This window comes from Gavia stellata, chromosome Z (genome assembly GCF_030936135.1).
Source record: "Gavia stellata isolate bGavSte3 chromosome Z, bGavSte3.hap2, whole genome shotgun sequence".
Lineage (NCBI taxonomy): Eukaryota > Metazoa > Chordata > Aves > Gaviiformes > Gaviidae > Gavia > Gavia stellata.
In genome coordinates, this window is record NC_082637.1 from 49,425,218 (window position 1) to 49,442,646 (window position 17,429).

Consider the following 17,429-nt stretch of genomic DNA (forward strand, 5'->3'; position numbering starts at 1 on the left):
CTTTCAAAGAGGTCAACACAAGAACTCTTCGCTCCCTCAGTGTGTCCTTTACTGGGAGTTGTCTTATGTGGCATTAGAAACAGTTTGCATCCAGTTGGTAAAGCTCTTTGTGGTCCTACGAGTTGAAAGGTGAAGCCAGATATATTTTTTTAGATAGTTCTAGCTTTTTGCCATAATGCAGGCATTGTATTTTCTAAAAGAGCTTACAAGGTCTCAGACTAACATCCAAGAAGTATGTGTGATGTTTTACCCAAGCATTTGAAACTCAGTGCCTTAAGGCACTTTCTACAACATGCTGGGTTTTGTGGGTGGATGTGCTACTTCCTCAGCTAAGATTTTCTCCTATGACTAATTCTACTTCGGAAGAAAGTGGTAGAATCTTTTTACAAAGACACCTACACCTTGAAGTAGTCCTGAGACCATGATGTGAAGGCTAATACTGTGACAACAAAAGTCAAGACTTCTGATATTTTTACTACTAACACTAGGCTTTCTAGACAGCTGCAACTAGCAGTGTCAGGCACTTCCAGCCCCTGCTGTCAACAGCATTAATCAGCTGAACCTTGGCTAGTAAAGAAATGATGCAGTCAAGGCTTAAGTGACCAGCACATCCAATGCTCTAAATAGCACTCCGGTGTGACCCTTTCCTTAGACTTACAGATCGTTTTTATGCAGGACAAAAAGGACACAAGAAAGCATTACACTAGCGTTCCTCTGACAACAAGCATCTGAACACTCCTATTCAAGCATGGTTATTTGCTGCTAAACATCGTCATGTACCAACTACTAGAAATCTTCTCAAAACTCACATGGTCAGAAAAGAACTGTCATCTCAGGGGGAAAAAAATATTGGAGCATGAACACATAAACAAAAGACATTTTTACAGCACTGGAGTTAAGGAAGTATATCCTACTGGAATCAGCTGCAAAATGGACACCTGAGACTGCAGCAGTTGGCCTCTCCCAGCTTTAAAGAACAAGGTACCTGAAGCTGTAAGTTTTCCTCTGAGGGGATGAATGAATGTTGGAGAAGCTTGTGGCACGCAGGGTATCACAGGAAAATGGCTCTGTGAGACGGGGTTGAATTCTCTTCTTTGAAGGCCAAGTTTTTCAGTTTTCAGAGATCCAGATTGGTGTGCAGGTTTTCGTACTAGCTTTTGATTCACAGGATCAATTTTTTAAAAATCAAGATATATTTCAGATGCAACCTTCGCCAAAGTCATTGATCAATGGGATGGCAAAAATACTTCATTTCAAAGCAAGGTCTTACTACAAGAAAAGCACTTTTTAACTAAATGATTTTAACAAAACATTCTTGCAACCAGTGCTAATCTTTATTGTATCAACTTCCAGATAAAGCTCACTTCATGAGATTTTTATCGGGTTTGAAAACTCAGTTGGTTAAGGAAGTCAAGCTGCTTTCTTTCCTTCTCTGTCTTCAGTAACCCCACACTATCTCAAATGCACTACTATTACACTTACCCTTCACCTTAGGTGGATCAACATTTCTGGTAATTGTGTTAGAAATATAACAGCACAAGTTGAAAATCTCAGGTTGAGTTTGGAGTCTTTGCAATTAAGTGAAAATAAACATCCTATTTAAAAATAAAATTTGAAAAAATTACCTCGAAAGGCACACATGGACTCTTTCCTGTTCCATTTTTATAGACCCCTTTTCCAAATATAACCACATTCAACACTGAATAAAAGCAAATAAATTCAAAGATATTTGCCCTGGGCTCCTTCCACAAACTTAGAGATAAGCTTTTACCTTTGTGTTTTTCCTAATAAAATAAAAGACCAAGACCTCAACCAGCTGCTTGAGGCACCTGTGCAGAACTTTTTAATATTATTGCTACACGGTAGCTTGACGTTTCCCCCCCCACTAGAGACGGAAGAAATAGGGCAAATGGGTTGTTTTTACTACCTTCAGTTATTGCCTAGAGTCATGAGTTGTTTTTCCTTTTGACAGATGCTGTAATGTCAAGGTGGCACCAGCCCACTCTTGGTGAGGCTCTACCCTAGGAAAGTGTTTTGCTCATAATATGCTGCCTGACAATCTGACCTTTATCACATTTTTCTTTTCTTTCACCTTCAGGAAGGGCAGCTGTGGTGCTGCTGATGTATTGCATATACAGATAAATAATTTCAGAATTATTCTGAAACACTAGAAACTGAACTCTTCTCTTGATCTTGCCACATCTTCTGTTTTCAAGTGATTTGTATTAAAAATAAAAAAATCTGGATTTATTTTGGATTACTTCGTTCCACAATCACTAGGAGTTTTCAGTGCTCCATATTTCCCAAGATATTTGCCCCAATATGCCTTCATGTTTGAAAAATGAAAGCTAACTCATTAGCAGGGAAAGCTTGCTTCCTGAGGAAAAATGGAAACCCATTGTCCAAGCACATTAAATCCTTAGCCACCCAGTTAAGATCACGAATAAGCAGCTCTGCAAACAGCTCTTTCCTCTAAAGACTGCACAGAGGCCTGCCACCTCTCTCAGAGGTCAAAATGCGTGCCTGACAAGGATCTGCAGAATGCCATTGGCTTTAGGTGGCATAGTCTAGTGAACATTTGTATTCCTCGATCTTCGTTTTATTTCTCTCTCAGTGGTAACAAAAATATAAAATGCATGCCTTTTGTACACTTCTTTAAATATTGTATTTAAAGTATTCTACTAGCACTTAAATGCATGTTTAAAACTTTCTGGGATCACTAGCTGCAATGAGTTAAAACTCCCAATGCACTTAAGCATGAGCACAAAGTGTATGGGCTAGAGGGCTAGCTGGGCAAGCCTAGAGAAGTTGCAGCTGCTTATAAGCCAGTTACAGATGCAGCCAATGATCACAAAAATACGTTTCAGTTATCATGCAAGCATAAAGAAGTAAACCAGCAAGAAAAAACTGCTTTGGAGCTTTAAGAAACATGGAAGGATGCTTAGACCTGGATGCTTCATTTTTTCTTCAGCGCTTAACACTTCACTCTCTTACTACAACAATTTTGTCATGTTTTTTTCCTTCACTATTTTTCACAGAGATGTTTGAATCACTGCTCTGAGAAAAGGCATCAAGTTGTCAAAAGTGGCATCTGCATACTGTACAGCAGACAGCTCCATATATGATTAAGCATCTCTAACAAAAGAGAACTCATCACTTTAAGAAAAGACTGCAGAATTTTGCTGCAAAGCATAAAAATATGCTTAAAAATACTCTTTATCAAAACTGGGAGGAGGAGAAGGGAAAGAAAAATAGTTGCCTATAAGATAAAATCTGCCTGTAAGATTTTCTGGACAAAACAATACAACCACAGCAAATTTTTCAAGAACATCAACACTTTCCACATGCGTAGTGAAGTCATTTGACATGGCTAATGCTCCTTGCCTGTTGTTCATTGTCAGTTTTTGTTGCATCATCACTAAATAAGGTCCTTCTGAGCAGATTTCTGCCTTCATTCAGATGTAGCAGAGCTAGCAGCGCAGTCTCCTTTAGAGCCCGTTTCTCACACAATTATACTGATACATAAACATTAAGGGGTAAGTAAGGCAGCAATTAAGGGACACTTCAGATAGAGGCAACTTTCTGAAATCCGTAAGCCTAAATTCTCATTTGGGTATGCAATCAGAAGTGGCCATTGTTCCCTGCCAACAAAACCAAGGGTTATATAAAATATTCTGACTTCAAAATTGTTAGGACCTAATTCAGTCGATTGCATTTACACTACCGAGCTCTATACTTCTCAGGGATTCAACAACAATTGACCCAACAATTACTTTCAAATTAAGGATTTTAACACTCTTGCTTTAAGGTGCTGATGCTGAATATGCGATATATAAGATAGAGGCATCTTTATATCAACACAAAATACACAGACTGCAAGGGCCAGGGAGTAGCAATGCTAGGCCTGGGAGTGTGTCTTGAACCTTGCCCAGCATCTTCCATCCTCTTACTGCCAAGTGTTCTTTTAGAGAACAGAGCAAGACTGTTCTTCTTCTGAGGCAATGAGAGAAGACAAATAGTACCTTCTTTTCTGCAACATTTATTCAAGAGAAATTGTCTAGAAAATAAAAAGGTGGTTTAATATAGTTATTTAAACACATGGGATTCAAGCCTTTACCTCTACTCTTAGATCAGTCGCCTCACCACCAAGCTCCTGAAACACAACACGTGAGACAGTATGCAAATAAACAGAGGACTAAAAATCATGGTCATTTTCCTCAATCATATAAAAAATAGGCTATTCTGCTTGTCTCTCATCCTGGTGCCCAAACATTTTCAGATTGACTAGGAAGTGTCTGAGCTTAGCCAATTAAGCTTGGAAGATCGTGTAAGTGAAGGCTTGTGGACCACATCAACAGGGAAGACTGAGCAGGAGACTTTTTGAACCACTTTTTAAAACAAATTCTTTTCTTGTTAAGACATTCTGATACCAGTATATAAAACAGATTGGTTAACACACTTCTTTCAACAATCCAAGCCATAGATCTAGGTTGTTTTATAATCTCCCAGTATGTTATAATCAAAGTACAGTAACATCATATTTTTGTGATAAATGCATGTACACAGCAGCACAAAATCTCTGCACAGAGGAAGAAGAAAAGGAAAAAAGTATCCTAAGCACAGTTTTCTAGATCTTTCATCTCTCTTCCCTCCTCCCCTCCCCTGCTTTTGTGAGGGCAGGACTCTTGATTTCTCCTGAAAAAAGAAGAAAGATACATTGCACCAGAACAACTAAAACTTTGTTTCTCTGGATCAGGGAAGCACAGCTCAACACAAATGAAGACCAGCAGCTGCCCTAAAGAAGCACGCCCATTAACTCTCTGAGGAAGTCTTACTGTTACGGCACATTCTTGCATTACAATAAAACATGTCTGGTCTCCCAACTAGGGGCTGAACACTCTGGGGGAGTGCAAGGCAATCCACTGGGGTGCAGGAAGAAAATATTAGAACTTCTGTTTATTTTTTATCTAAAAAAGTAAGAAAGAAATCAAGCTTTACTAATACTTAGTATGTCTTGAAAAGGGCACCCTCATTTCATCTGTATGTCAGATGGTCATACATCATGTAGACAGTACACAAGGTATCCTTGGGGAAAAGTGTGTGCTTCACAACACAGAGGGGGATTGACAGTGGCACCCTCACTCATTCAGTCACTTTCAGCGTACTGTGACATTACAGTTTAAGTGTGCCTAGTTAAGTGGATCTATGGATTGTATTATTTAGTTGTAACTAAACTAACCCTCACAAAATTACCAAGTGGCTTAAAAAGATTCCTGAAAAAAACCCCACAGATTGAAGGTAATACTGATAATACGAGCACAAGCAAACAAGAAAGTTGCAGAGCTGACACTTCTGCTCCTAGTACAAGCCCTTCATCAACCACGTTGCCTGGTAGTATCAATGACAATCTAATCAGTTATGACAAAAATTTGGCCAAAAAAATTCGGAACTATCAAGACAACTATTTGAAATATGAATTTACATCCACTATCGCTAACAATGAACCTCAGTTTAAGCATATATTGTGCCTTTAGGCATTAGCTAATAATAGTATGAAGCCATCAGGATTAGCACGGCATTTAAAAACTAACCATGCAGGATATGAAGACAAACCTTTACAAGTTTTTTCAGCGATGTTTAAAGTCATGTGATACTCAATCCAGTACTTTACAAAATTTCATAGAAACAATTGCTGAAGGTTTGAAGAAACAAGTCTTACACAGTTGGATGAAAATACAGGTGTCTCAGTTTATGGTATTGGCTAGATTTTTTAAATGACAAAATACATGAACAACTTTTTGTGAGTCACTAAAGGGAAGATGTACTGGAGAAGATATATTCTCAACAGTAAGCAGTTTCTTTAATAAAAATGATGTTTCATGGAAAAACTGTACAAGTGTAACCACTGATGGAGTGGCTGCTTTGACTGGAATAAAATAAGGCTCCCGGAATAAGGTTACAGCCATAGTGTAATTCATTCACTGGATCACTTATGGGTAAGCTAGTGCAGCAAGTAAGTTGGAGCCAGAAGCACACAAAGTGGTACAAGATGTCATCAATGTGGTTAATTTTATAAAAACAAGACCTTTCAACACTAGAATCTTTAAAATACCTTGGAAAGAGATGGGGAGTGACCATGAAAGTCTTCTGCATGACAAAGGTTCATTGGTTGTCTTGTGGCAAAGTGCTTAAAAGAGTTGTCAAACTTAAAGATGAGCACACATTTTTCTTTCGCAGAAAGACAAGCAAGTGTTCCTAATCTACTGACCTTTTCTGTGATGAAAAGGGCTTGTCAGTACTATGCTACCTAGGCCAGTATTTTAGAAAAATAAAAACATATAACCTGTCGCTTCAAGGTAAAGGTGATGTTTTAACAATGAGTGAGAAAATAACTTTTTTTAAAGAAACTCATTGTATGGAGCATTTTGAAAATACAAGTTTGGAAAAGTTTCCATCATCATGAGATTTTGTTGCAAAAGCAGTGCAAAGGTGTCACCTGTAAGAACTCTTGTACCTGTACACTCAAACTTGGAAATAATTTTCTAACCTGTTTAAAAATCTTCTAAATTTTTTAGTGGGTTTTCAATCCATTTGTTAAAAAACACAAAAATTCAAAACCTTCCAGTTAGCTTGCAAGAACAACTGATTGACATCAGGGAAGATGGAAACTTACTAGCCAAATTTTAATAAACACCTTTGCATAACTGGTGTATGGGATTGAAAAATTATTTAGTAAGCACAGCCACCACTGCACTTCTTCAGTTTGGATCTATGTATCTTTGTGAGGTATATTCTTCAGCAATGACAGCCATTAAAACCAAGTATCAAAATAAATTGAACTTAAAACCAGACCTTTGAATCTCTTTACCACAGTGTTAAACCAAGGTTTTGAAAAATAATGAAGCATATTCCACAGCATCACTTATTTATTAATTTTCTAGTGAGAGCAAAAAGTTATTTCGTACCACTAATAAAAATATTTTGGAATTGTTTACTTAATCTGTATCTCACCTTTTTATTTTTATAATGTACTTTATTAGTAAGGCAGTACACATACATAATTTATAAATATATACAGTATAGGTGCATGCTCAAAATATTTTTTGCATCCAGCTCTGGGTTCCCCAGCACAAGACAGACATGGACCTGTTAGAGCAGGTCCAGAGGAGGGCCATGAAAATGCTAAGAAGGCTGGAACAGCTCTCCTATAAAGAAAGGCTGAGAGATTTGGGGTTGTTCAGCCTGGAGAAGATAAGGCTTTGGACAGACCCCTTCAGTAGATAAAGGAGGCTTATAAGAAAGACAGAGAGAAACATTTCACCAGGGCCTGCAGTGACAGGACAAGGGGCAACAGTTTTAAACTGAATAGGGTAAGTTTGGATTGGACAAAAGGAAGAAATTTTTTACAATGAGGGTAGTGAGACACCTCAACAGGTTGCCCAGAGAAGTTGTGGATGCCCCACCTCCTGGAAGCATTCAAGGTCAGGCTGGACAGGGCTTTGAGCAACCTGATCTAGTGAAAAATATCCCTGCCCCATGATCTTTAAAGATCCCTTCTAACCCCAACCATTCTGTGATTCTGAGATTCTACTTTAAAAATTCAAAATCTGGTCCATTGCTGGAATATTATTAGCAGTAAAAAATTTGACACCTGCTACTTTTAAGACATCATACTGTATGTTAGTGTTAAGTTCCACACCAAGTTTAAGATACTCTACACTAGGATCATGCAAAGCCTACTTGACTGCAGTCTGGCCTGCAGCAAAAATAAAATATCCAGCACAAAAGCCCAGGCTTGAATTCCAAGTAATTCAAAGTGAAACAAACACCTAAGCCTCATCAGAAAAAGCATCTTAATTCTGTAGTATTGTTCAGATCAGTAATGCCTTTTTTTTTTTTTTTTTTAAAAACTGACTGCCTTCCACTCTTTCCACTTCTCTACCCCAGTGGACACCATGTCAGACACCAAATGGACTTCTGAGCAAAGCATGCTTTTCAACATGCTTGATCACACAGACACAACGCGGCAGTACAATAGGAATTCGGGTACTGTAATCCAGCACTAGGATTAAACCACTTCTGTTCTGAATCAGCGAAGGCGCAACAGTGAACTTGGAAGAACACAGACTTACACATGAAACCTAGAAAGCTTAAGATGCAGATTTATTATGCATTAGGAAGCTTATTAACTTAAAAACCAAATCGCATAGTACAAAAGGTTTGTTATTTCTGCTCAATGTGGAACAAGTTTCAAAATATATATTTAAAATTTGTTCAGTCAATACACAATCCTTTTAAAAAACTGTATATCTGTCAGTACCCTCATTACATTTATAAATACATGATTTACACAGCACCCCATCTGGAAAAATTAAAACTCCTTACAAATATCTACATATATTGCATACATATAAAACATTCATAGGAGTACTTCAATAAAGTTGGGTTTAATGGTCCAGTTACACTGCAGCAAAATACATATAAATCTGTGTATTTCTCATAAAATGTCTCTAAAAATTAGTACATTTTTAGCCATTCATAACTCTTTTAAAGCATCTTTTAGAAAGGAAATTTGATATGAATATATCCATAAGACTAAGCAGATAAGACAGTGATATGAAGGCTAGAGATGATTAATAACTGAACACTAAGTAGCAGTTAAGGCAGGGGTGAAAAGAATTAATAGGAAAGATTATTTCATATGGCAGATAAAGTGACAAAATGCAATAAATATACATATTTCTTGATGTAAACTACTCTGGCACCCACTGTTTTTCCTGCCTCAGAAGTCAGGAGTGTCCATATTTCTGACTCTGCTCACTTTATAATTAAAATTCTATTTTTAATCAGCAAAACATTAATGCGAACAGTGCTCTCAGGTGCCATCTGTATTTGCTTTAACTGCTCAGAACTGATTGTTCTGGAATGTGGGTTTAAGACTTCAATATGACCTTCATTTATGGGTAATGACTGTCATGTGCAATCATACACTCTCACAAGTCATCTCAGTTTCATCATTGCCTTCTGGTAACTACTGCACTTCTCGTTACTAAACAGTATTTGAGAACGAGTCTTCAGGAAATCTGATCACTTTTTTGATAACCACAATTTCAGATACCAGAACTATACAGATGAGTCCCTCTCACATCATGAGGTCAACATGTGGCATACATGCAGCCAAGACGCATAAGAAACACAAAACAACCTTTAACAGTGGTGGCAGAAACTGTTCTGCCTCAAAGCTGATTATTTTGCATACAACTTTGGGAATTAAACAACCAAACTTTAAAAAAAATTCCATTATGTCTGTATATTCAGGCTCCTACCCCATACCAGGATTTGATATAGCATTTGCAGTCCAATATTGGGTGGAATCACACCTAGTTGTGACCTGCCATGCTAAACAAACCCTCCTGCAAGTATGGTATCAACCTCAAGTATCCTACAGCACATGACCTTCCCTTGTACACAGCTGCCTTCCTTTCAGAGGCCAGATACTCTGTACATCCCACCAAGCTTCCGGAGTCACAGTTCAGTGCATGAATATGTTCCGTAGTCTCCTCAGAATTTAGCCTTCATACACTGCTATCCTGCAGCAATGGTTCAATGTCCTCTTCACTACTTCGGTCTAGATTGTTATTCAGAGTACTGCTGATGCTGTTGCTGTGTTTTCTGGTACTGCTGGCTTTGCTGTGCTCAGGAATAAATAAGGCGACTAGGAAAGCCAGAAGAACAATGCATGCTCCAACCAGGAAGGGTGGACCAGGAATGATTGCTCTCTGCAGGAAAACAAACATATCAAAGAAACCATGAGGTTTTAGACGTTAACTTCTGCATTAAGAACTATACCATTAAGGCAGGAAATAATGGGAGACATATTTACAGTGACTATAAAGTTTATTGCAAACAAGCTCATATGTGCACTGAAACATGAATTTTCTGCATCTACATTCCCTAAGAACTCCTCACCTGATCTCCACATTGATCTAAAAAACAGAAACATGCACAAAACTATCAGTTGACAAGAGGATTGCTTAGCAGATAAACCAGACATTGACTGATGCTTCTTTGTAATTTTTTTTCTTTAGGTAACATGCCAGCAAGACTCCTCTGAAGATTAATAGGATAAGGTTTCAACACCAGAAGTACAAATGCTCAATAAATCTTTAACTTAACTTCACTTTTTCCACTTGCTTCCATGGCTGACATACTTCAGAATCAAGTTAGCTGAAGAAACAAACACCCCCAAAAACTAATATATGAGTGAGGAAAGTAACAGCAGCCTATGCAGTACATACCATTCTCACTGCAAACACAGGTTGCTGGCATGTATAACTTGGTATTTGGAGTTATTCTCTCTTGCTTCTAGCAGTTTATTTTAAGATTTAAAACACAACTTATCCACATTTCATAACCACAATTAAAAACAAGCACCAGAAAGGTTGTAAGACTAATTTTAAACCAGCTAAGTTTGATGACAAAACTCTACAAAAGAAGGTGCCAGCAATCCAGCAATTTTTTTCTTTAATCTTAAACAACTTTACTGTATTTTCATCAACTAAAACTAAATAAAAATCAGAAGATGAAATTTGTCAATCCAGTGTACTTTTCTCCTACCAAATGAAATGCAGAAGTTTTTCTAATATGAAGTGAGAAAGTAGCTGCAATTAAGCATACAGTAACAGGATATTTCCCTTGTTTCAACTCTTGTTACAAGCAGAGGCGTAATTTTTCAGCTGGTGGTCTCTAAATTTAAAGTATATAATCATAATAATAGTTTATATTAACAATATTACTTAAATCTTCAGGTGGTGCTAAGCCCACAAGTACTTAAAGAATGTAATAAACTTCCATAAATTAATATCCTCATCTGTAGTATAACAGCTGATTTATCTGAGTAGCTTTTGAATATTCCACTATTGCAGTTCACCGAAGAGAGTAAGAAGTTTTGAAAAGCAGTCCTTACTCATTGCATTGCCAAGTATTATCATTACTCTCCAAACACAGCCTATGACTGCACTGTTTGCTGTAAGGGCTCCCTGCGGATAATTATAATGATGCAACCCCACTCGCCTCTTCAGGCTCTCCAGTTTTGAAAACAGTTATTTAAACAGGAATTAAGACAGATATGCTTAACTTTTACTACTTATGCTCTGTAGAGCAGATATGCAATCCTTCCCAAATAGGTGCATCAGATCTTTTCTTTGATAGAAGAGAATCACAAGTGTGACCTGTGGTAACACTGCAGATCTCCCACTTTTATGAGAAAAAAAAAATTCAGTAAAATCCTATTCTTAAGTCCTCTAGAATAACAGAAATTAATACTTAAAAGGCAAGTCAAAAAAAGAAAAAAATTAAGTTCAAGCTGTTTAAAAAAACGACAAGAAATGACCACTAGGATGTATTCTCCTCCATTTACTCTACACGTTAAATAACTGAAATTTGCATCCAGACTTTCCTCTCACCACTGTTTAATTATGGAAGTTTACAGAACCATTATATTTAACAACTTGTTTTAGCACTCTGTCCATCAGTGAATACAGAAGACTTTATATCTGAAAGGTACAATACTAAATCATGACAATAGTCACTGGTTAAGTTAAACTTTTTTTTTTTTTTAAAGAGGACAAGACAGCTTTCCCTCAAAGTAGAACGTGTTACAAGTTACAAAAACAAATTTGTTCTTCACATTAATAATTTTAACAATACCTATATAAATAACCTACTTCTGATAACAACTTAAAAAAAAAAAATTCCTGCAGTTGCAGTAACACCCAGTATTAGAGTAGTGGAAACAAAGGAGGAAGAACTGTTTTTAATTCACCTCAACAGCACCCTGGTTTTGATCAAGGTTCAGCACAGTAAAAGCGCATTCTCAGTTCAGTTCCTATAGACGCACTGCCTTTGACAAGCAGGGGTAGAATACAAGCTTAAGCATCAAAAAAAAAAAAAGAAGAAATTAACAATGCTTGTCACAGACTAAAACACATTTTATCAGTTAACTGCAGTTCCACAGACATCTAGTAACTTTTTAAAACAAGGTACTTGACCATTTAAACTTATTAAAATGCTTCTTAGTGAACATTTATTAATATTTAATAAACTCAAGAAAACATTTTTCAAAATACGTGTATCTGTAAAGCAACTCCTAGTTATCAATTTAAAACACTGTCAAGAGACAGGTAGCTTGCATTTGGGCCTTGCAAATCCAAGGTACTACTGTTGTAAGCTAGGCTTGTACACATTTGCTAATTTCCTTGTCTAATCTTGGTGCACTACCTGGTTTTTACTTCCACTCATTTTACTTACTTAGATAAATTTTTAAAGCTATATAATACATAAATTGCAAAATTCTTTCCCACTATTACATTAGACTTGAACATAAGAATTAGTAGGAAAAAAAATGTATTGTTGTTTTCCTGAATGATGGTTTTACGTGTTAGCCGCCTGGTAACTTTCAACAGGGAGAGATGTAATTACAGACATTTAACAAAGCTTATGAGTACATACATAATTAAACATAAAAGCTGTCCCACTGAAATCAGAATAAAAAGCCAACTTAGTTGTGCAAATACTTACTGATTTTGCTGTACTGCTCACTAAAAAATGTCTACTTACGTAGCTTTTCAAGAAAACAAGGACACCTGAAACAACGATTTAATTTACCCTTACAGCTTAGAAAAATCATTATTTTATAAGGAAGCTCATACATTAGGCTTCAGCACAGGAATTTCTGCTACCATAAGCTTTAGAAAATGCCACAACAGAAGTTTTGACTCATTTATAACTTACTGGAACTGTCAGTTGCTCCACTGTAATATATCCGGTCCACTTCAAGAAAAAACACACACGGATATTCTTAAAGTAACAACATGCTGAAATTACTTGTAACAGAAATGTGTGTAGAAGCTCAAAAGCCAACACACTCCCTTCCCCCAAGAAAAGCTTATGTGATTCGATGCTTTAAAAAAAACAAGAGTTCAAGAGCGAAATTTTAACTAGTGGAAGCATGACAAAGCTCTTGAAAACCTGAAATCATGATTATAAAGGTTTTCCCATTTTGTACAACAAAAAGAGTGTCCTTGCCCTCCTTACTCTAAAAACTCTACTCAGTTTGCTTAAGTAAATTATGGAGCACCTCACCATAGGTACAGCAGTGAGCAGTATGTTCAAGCACTGGTTACAGTTAATACCTGGAAAGATACACGGACTGGGAGATGAACAAAAATCGGTTGTTTCCACAGTAACAGACACCAGTTATTTACATATTCAGCTAATCTGTTGTTTTTCTTAATCAGCTTAATTACGAGCTAAGAGATCATCAGCTCTCTGAAAAGTCCTTTCTTAGTATTTTGAGAAAGCAATGAAATTATAGCTGAAGAGGTCAGAGCAATCAAACTAAAAAAAAAAAAAGGGTCCATAAGATTCGCCAAACTCTGGTAAGCATATATTTGGTATTTTCGAAGCCAGATAAGAAAGAACAAAGCAGACAAAAATGCAGACCTGAAACAAAGATGGAAGGAATACTAGAAAAGACTGACGGGAGTCCCAAAGAAACATTGTATAGGACTGACTTCTCCCCTCCTCCCCAAGGTTCATACAGGTAAGGAAAAAAGTGATGAACAGCATTGTTACTGCCATTGAAAAAAAATACATGTATCTCAACTGTATACTGAATTACTGTATATGTGAATAATTAACCTATTGCTGTGAGACTCAAAGATAAACTTGTTAAAATTTACTGAGTTACCAAAAATTACCTTCCTATTGTCAAAATTTCATGTTTCACTGTAATTCAGGATTACAGCTGTGTTTTGAGTAGATTTACATCAAAGGAAGTTAACTGGTTCCATTAGAATACTGAAACCAAAGCTGCTACTACTTTAAATCTAAATATTTACTATCAAATTTAAATTATAAGCTAACTTAATATTTCAATAATGCTGACAAGTAAGAATTAAGTAGTTCAAGAATTAGGTATCAAGATTTTAAATCAACCAAAAATTACAGATTTTTACCCTTATGAGTTCTACACTGTAAACTTCACACCAAATTTTAAACTTGCCTCATCACTGGGATCTTGCATTGCTTTTTTTCCAGAAGTCTGATCAGGTGGCAATTCATTGAGCTCCACATGAAAGAGAAAGAAAATAAAGCCATAGAGTGCTGGTCCCAGGCCATTGCACAGACCTCTTATTCCAGTTATTATTCCCTGGACAACACCTAATGAAGAAAAAAAAAATGTAAGTATAGGATTTTTTTTTTTTAAATCAAGAATAAAACACTATTCTAAAGGCTGTTCCAAAACAGCACATCTCATCATTATTTCTACATACTAAGATCTTAAGAAATACATTGAAGACAACTCTCCTGGATTAAAATAATCCTCTGCATGACCACAGTTCTGTCACTGTACTCGCATGCTAGTGGAAGTGATATGAGTTTTGAATATGAGTGACTAAATTTATGTGCAAGTCTAATTCTCTGTATTAGCGTTCTTCCACCCTCACCCAAAGCCTACAATGAAGAAAGCAGACATTAAGTGTGGTACCCGCTCAATTTATTTTCAAGTGAAATTTAGAGTAATATATCTATGTGTTAGAGGTTTTTATTGGCAAAATATGCACAAACTGTAACAGATTTCTTCCCTTCACCAGTCTAAAACCAGAATTTATTTAACTACCAAGTAACTTATTCGGGGCAGTAAATTCAGCAGTACTGCAGTAAATTGACGACACTAGATTGGCTGCAGTTTTACATTACATTACTTTAACAGCTTGATTAATCAAAGTTCTATGGGTGTATTTCTGTTTCAACTTCATTAAGTGATTGTGACAACAGTGTAAGAAGTTTTTTGATGATCTTACAGATTAAGATTCTAGACTATTTTTACAGTATTAGTCGTCTGTGTATCCCCTTCCTTCTTAAGGCATTCACTTGTAAAATGGAAGGAAAGAAAACATGCCAAAAAGAAAGTTGTCCAAGTTTTTTTCTTCATAGGTTGTCATGTAAGCTTACAATCTTCGTGCCACTAGGTGGCAAAACTTCACTCTAGAAACTACTGCATGCCTGAGCTATTAACAGTAGCTTCCTCTGTGTAAAATGAAAGATCAATGGCTTCTGTCAACTTAATTATTCATTTAATGACATAAATAGAAAACAAATATTTTAAAAAACTTTTAAATTTTTCTATTAGGAACAAAAATCGGGAAGAGGGGAATGATAAAAAAAAACGTGAAAAATACTGTCTTTTGCACCTTTTAAACTCAATAGAAATCTGCCTCCTAGAACTGCACCTCCTTTGTACCTCCCATATTAACTGCACTTATCTAACTTCAAGTTGTACAATGTTAAAGCAAGACTGATAATTACGATTTATACGTACAGGATTTTTTTTAAAGAAAACACTAAATTCAGTTATTATACACCAGTGTTATACTTTGTGATGACTCCTTCCCTCACATCATTTTAAATGAAGAGTTATTTCTGATTGTTTGTTCACCTTCACATCAAAATCATTGACTTTTTCTGTCTTCTCAGATCAACTATTTACTTAAGCTTCCTTTTCTATTCCTTGAAAATCTGAAGTATTATAGCAAATAGGGCCAACTTTTCCACACAGAATAGAGCTTCTTCTATAGGCTTATTTTAATCTGGAAAAATGTGGTTTTAGTTTCGATTAAAAAGATTATATTGTTACATTAATGCTCACTATCTACTTAGAGAATATTACTTTTATTAAGAAAAGAGGAAGAAAAAAACATGAAAGTTACCACATCTGTTTTTGTTGCTTTTGTAGTACTTTTACAGGAAGCTAGAAGAGAAGTAGCTGGTCAAACAGAAACTATGCATTTTGCAATGCAAATTCGATAAATGCGTACCTCCTTCCTCTCTACATAGATTGGCAGACTTTCACAGCTACTACCAAAGAAGCTCATTACTCAACATATTTGAAAAGTACACCTAGATAAGTATTCTGCTTTCTAGCCAGAAGAGTCATCCAAGAAAGCAGGCTGATGCTGAAACAGAAATTCAATCAATACTCACCTTGTTGATCTGACTCTGCATTTCGTGAAACCAGAGCACTGATTGCTGGGAACGTAATGCTTGACATTGCTGCTACAGCTCCTGCTGCCCACATCATCCTGTATTAAATACACATTTTGAATTAAAAATTAGATTGCCCATATAATTACTCCCTACCCCCCAAAAAAAGCCACAAGGGTACCATCATTTAAGGCTTAATGCTCTTTCAAAAGTCCTCCTATTAAAATACCTAAAGACTGGAAATTATCTGGTCAGGACCTTCTTCCTGCTGCCCTCCCACAAATTACCCTGAGCTTGTTGGAACAGAAGCGCATTCAATTCTACACTAGCTATTACAGCAAAGGAAAAGAAAGGAGTGGGAGCAAAGGGATGCACAGGTTTTCCCTCTCGAAAGGCTGTACAAGGGAACAATTGCACAAGGTGTTCCAGTGAGGCAGTTCTTCAACTTGTATAACTCACTAGGAAGCACTCTGATAAAGAACATGCATTCACCACAGTCAGCAGGACAAACTTTGTGTAGAAAAAGCTGGTCCAGTTTATGATTCCAGTTCACTTTACTTACAGTTTTTCCAAACAAAGAAGTTCTAGATAGTTTCCAAGACCAAATATAGTTATAGTAAGAGAATGATGTGTTAGAAAAAAATAAAAAAGTAGAGGTCCAGTAACTGATTGATTGAACGGATCTAGTGGAATTACTGGAGAAAACGTATTACTTACTAAGTTGTGAGTTTAGGAAAAAGTTTTAACCACATTTGTGGACATAAAATTCAGTGGACCAAAATGGTGCAAAGACTCATTTTTCAAAAGTGCTGTGAGTCTGCAACTTACACTATATACCCGAAAAATTCTATCATTCCTATATGTGCAAAGTACAGACCAAACTTTGGTAGTGTAGTGCAAATGAGAATGTTTAATTCACAGAACATTTAAATACTCATGACAACAGAATCAAATGGTAGAATTTCTTGGAAAACCATTTTCAGTTTCTTAACAGGTATGTACCTACAAAAATGCGTGCTTACCAAGACTGAGATCCAAAACCATACCAAGCCAACTGAAGGATTTGAAAGCCAAGGCCAAGGAGAACTGTATTTTTGTTCCCTATCGACCTCATCAAGATACTGAGAAACACAGTCTGCAAGAGAAATTGGTTCACCCAAAAGTTATTTTAAAAAGCCAGATTGCTAAATTAATTTCTCCTTCTACACGTTCAGACGACCTTTCATCTGCTGAGGAAATTCACACTATTCATGCTCTTACTTCTCCTGTATTAAGTCCAAAATGCAGACTAATCATAACAACATTTGATGTACAAGACATTTTTAACTATTAAAGAATTTCTACTTCAGGACACTGAGAAATATATGTATTGCCTTCTCTAT

General features: G+C 36.4%; 1 protein-coding gene across 1 annotated transcript in view; it reads right to left on the bottom strand.

The window, feature by feature from the left end:
• Nucleotides 1–8,139: 8,139 nt before the first annotated feature.
• MFSD14B (major facilitator superfamily domain containing 14B) overlaps nucleotides 8,140–17,429 on the bottom strand; it is a 33,589-nt gene continuing 24,299 nt past the window's right edge. Inside the window, exons 9-12 of the mRNA XM_059833534.1 lie at nucleotides 17,070–17,182; nucleotides 16,048–16,145; nucleotides 14,066–14,223; nucleotides 8,140–9,779 (exon numbers count right to left, since the gene is read on the bottom strand). Of these exons, the coding sequence (XP_059689517.1) occupies nucleotides 9,576–9,779; nucleotides 14,066–14,223; nucleotides 16,048–16,145; nucleotides 17,070–17,182 (573 nt within the window). The 3' untranslated portion in view covers nucleotides 8,140–9,575. The remainder of the gene's footprint in view (nucleotides 9,780–14,065; nucleotides 14,224–16,047; nucleotides 16,146–17,069; nucleotides 17,183–17,429) is intronic.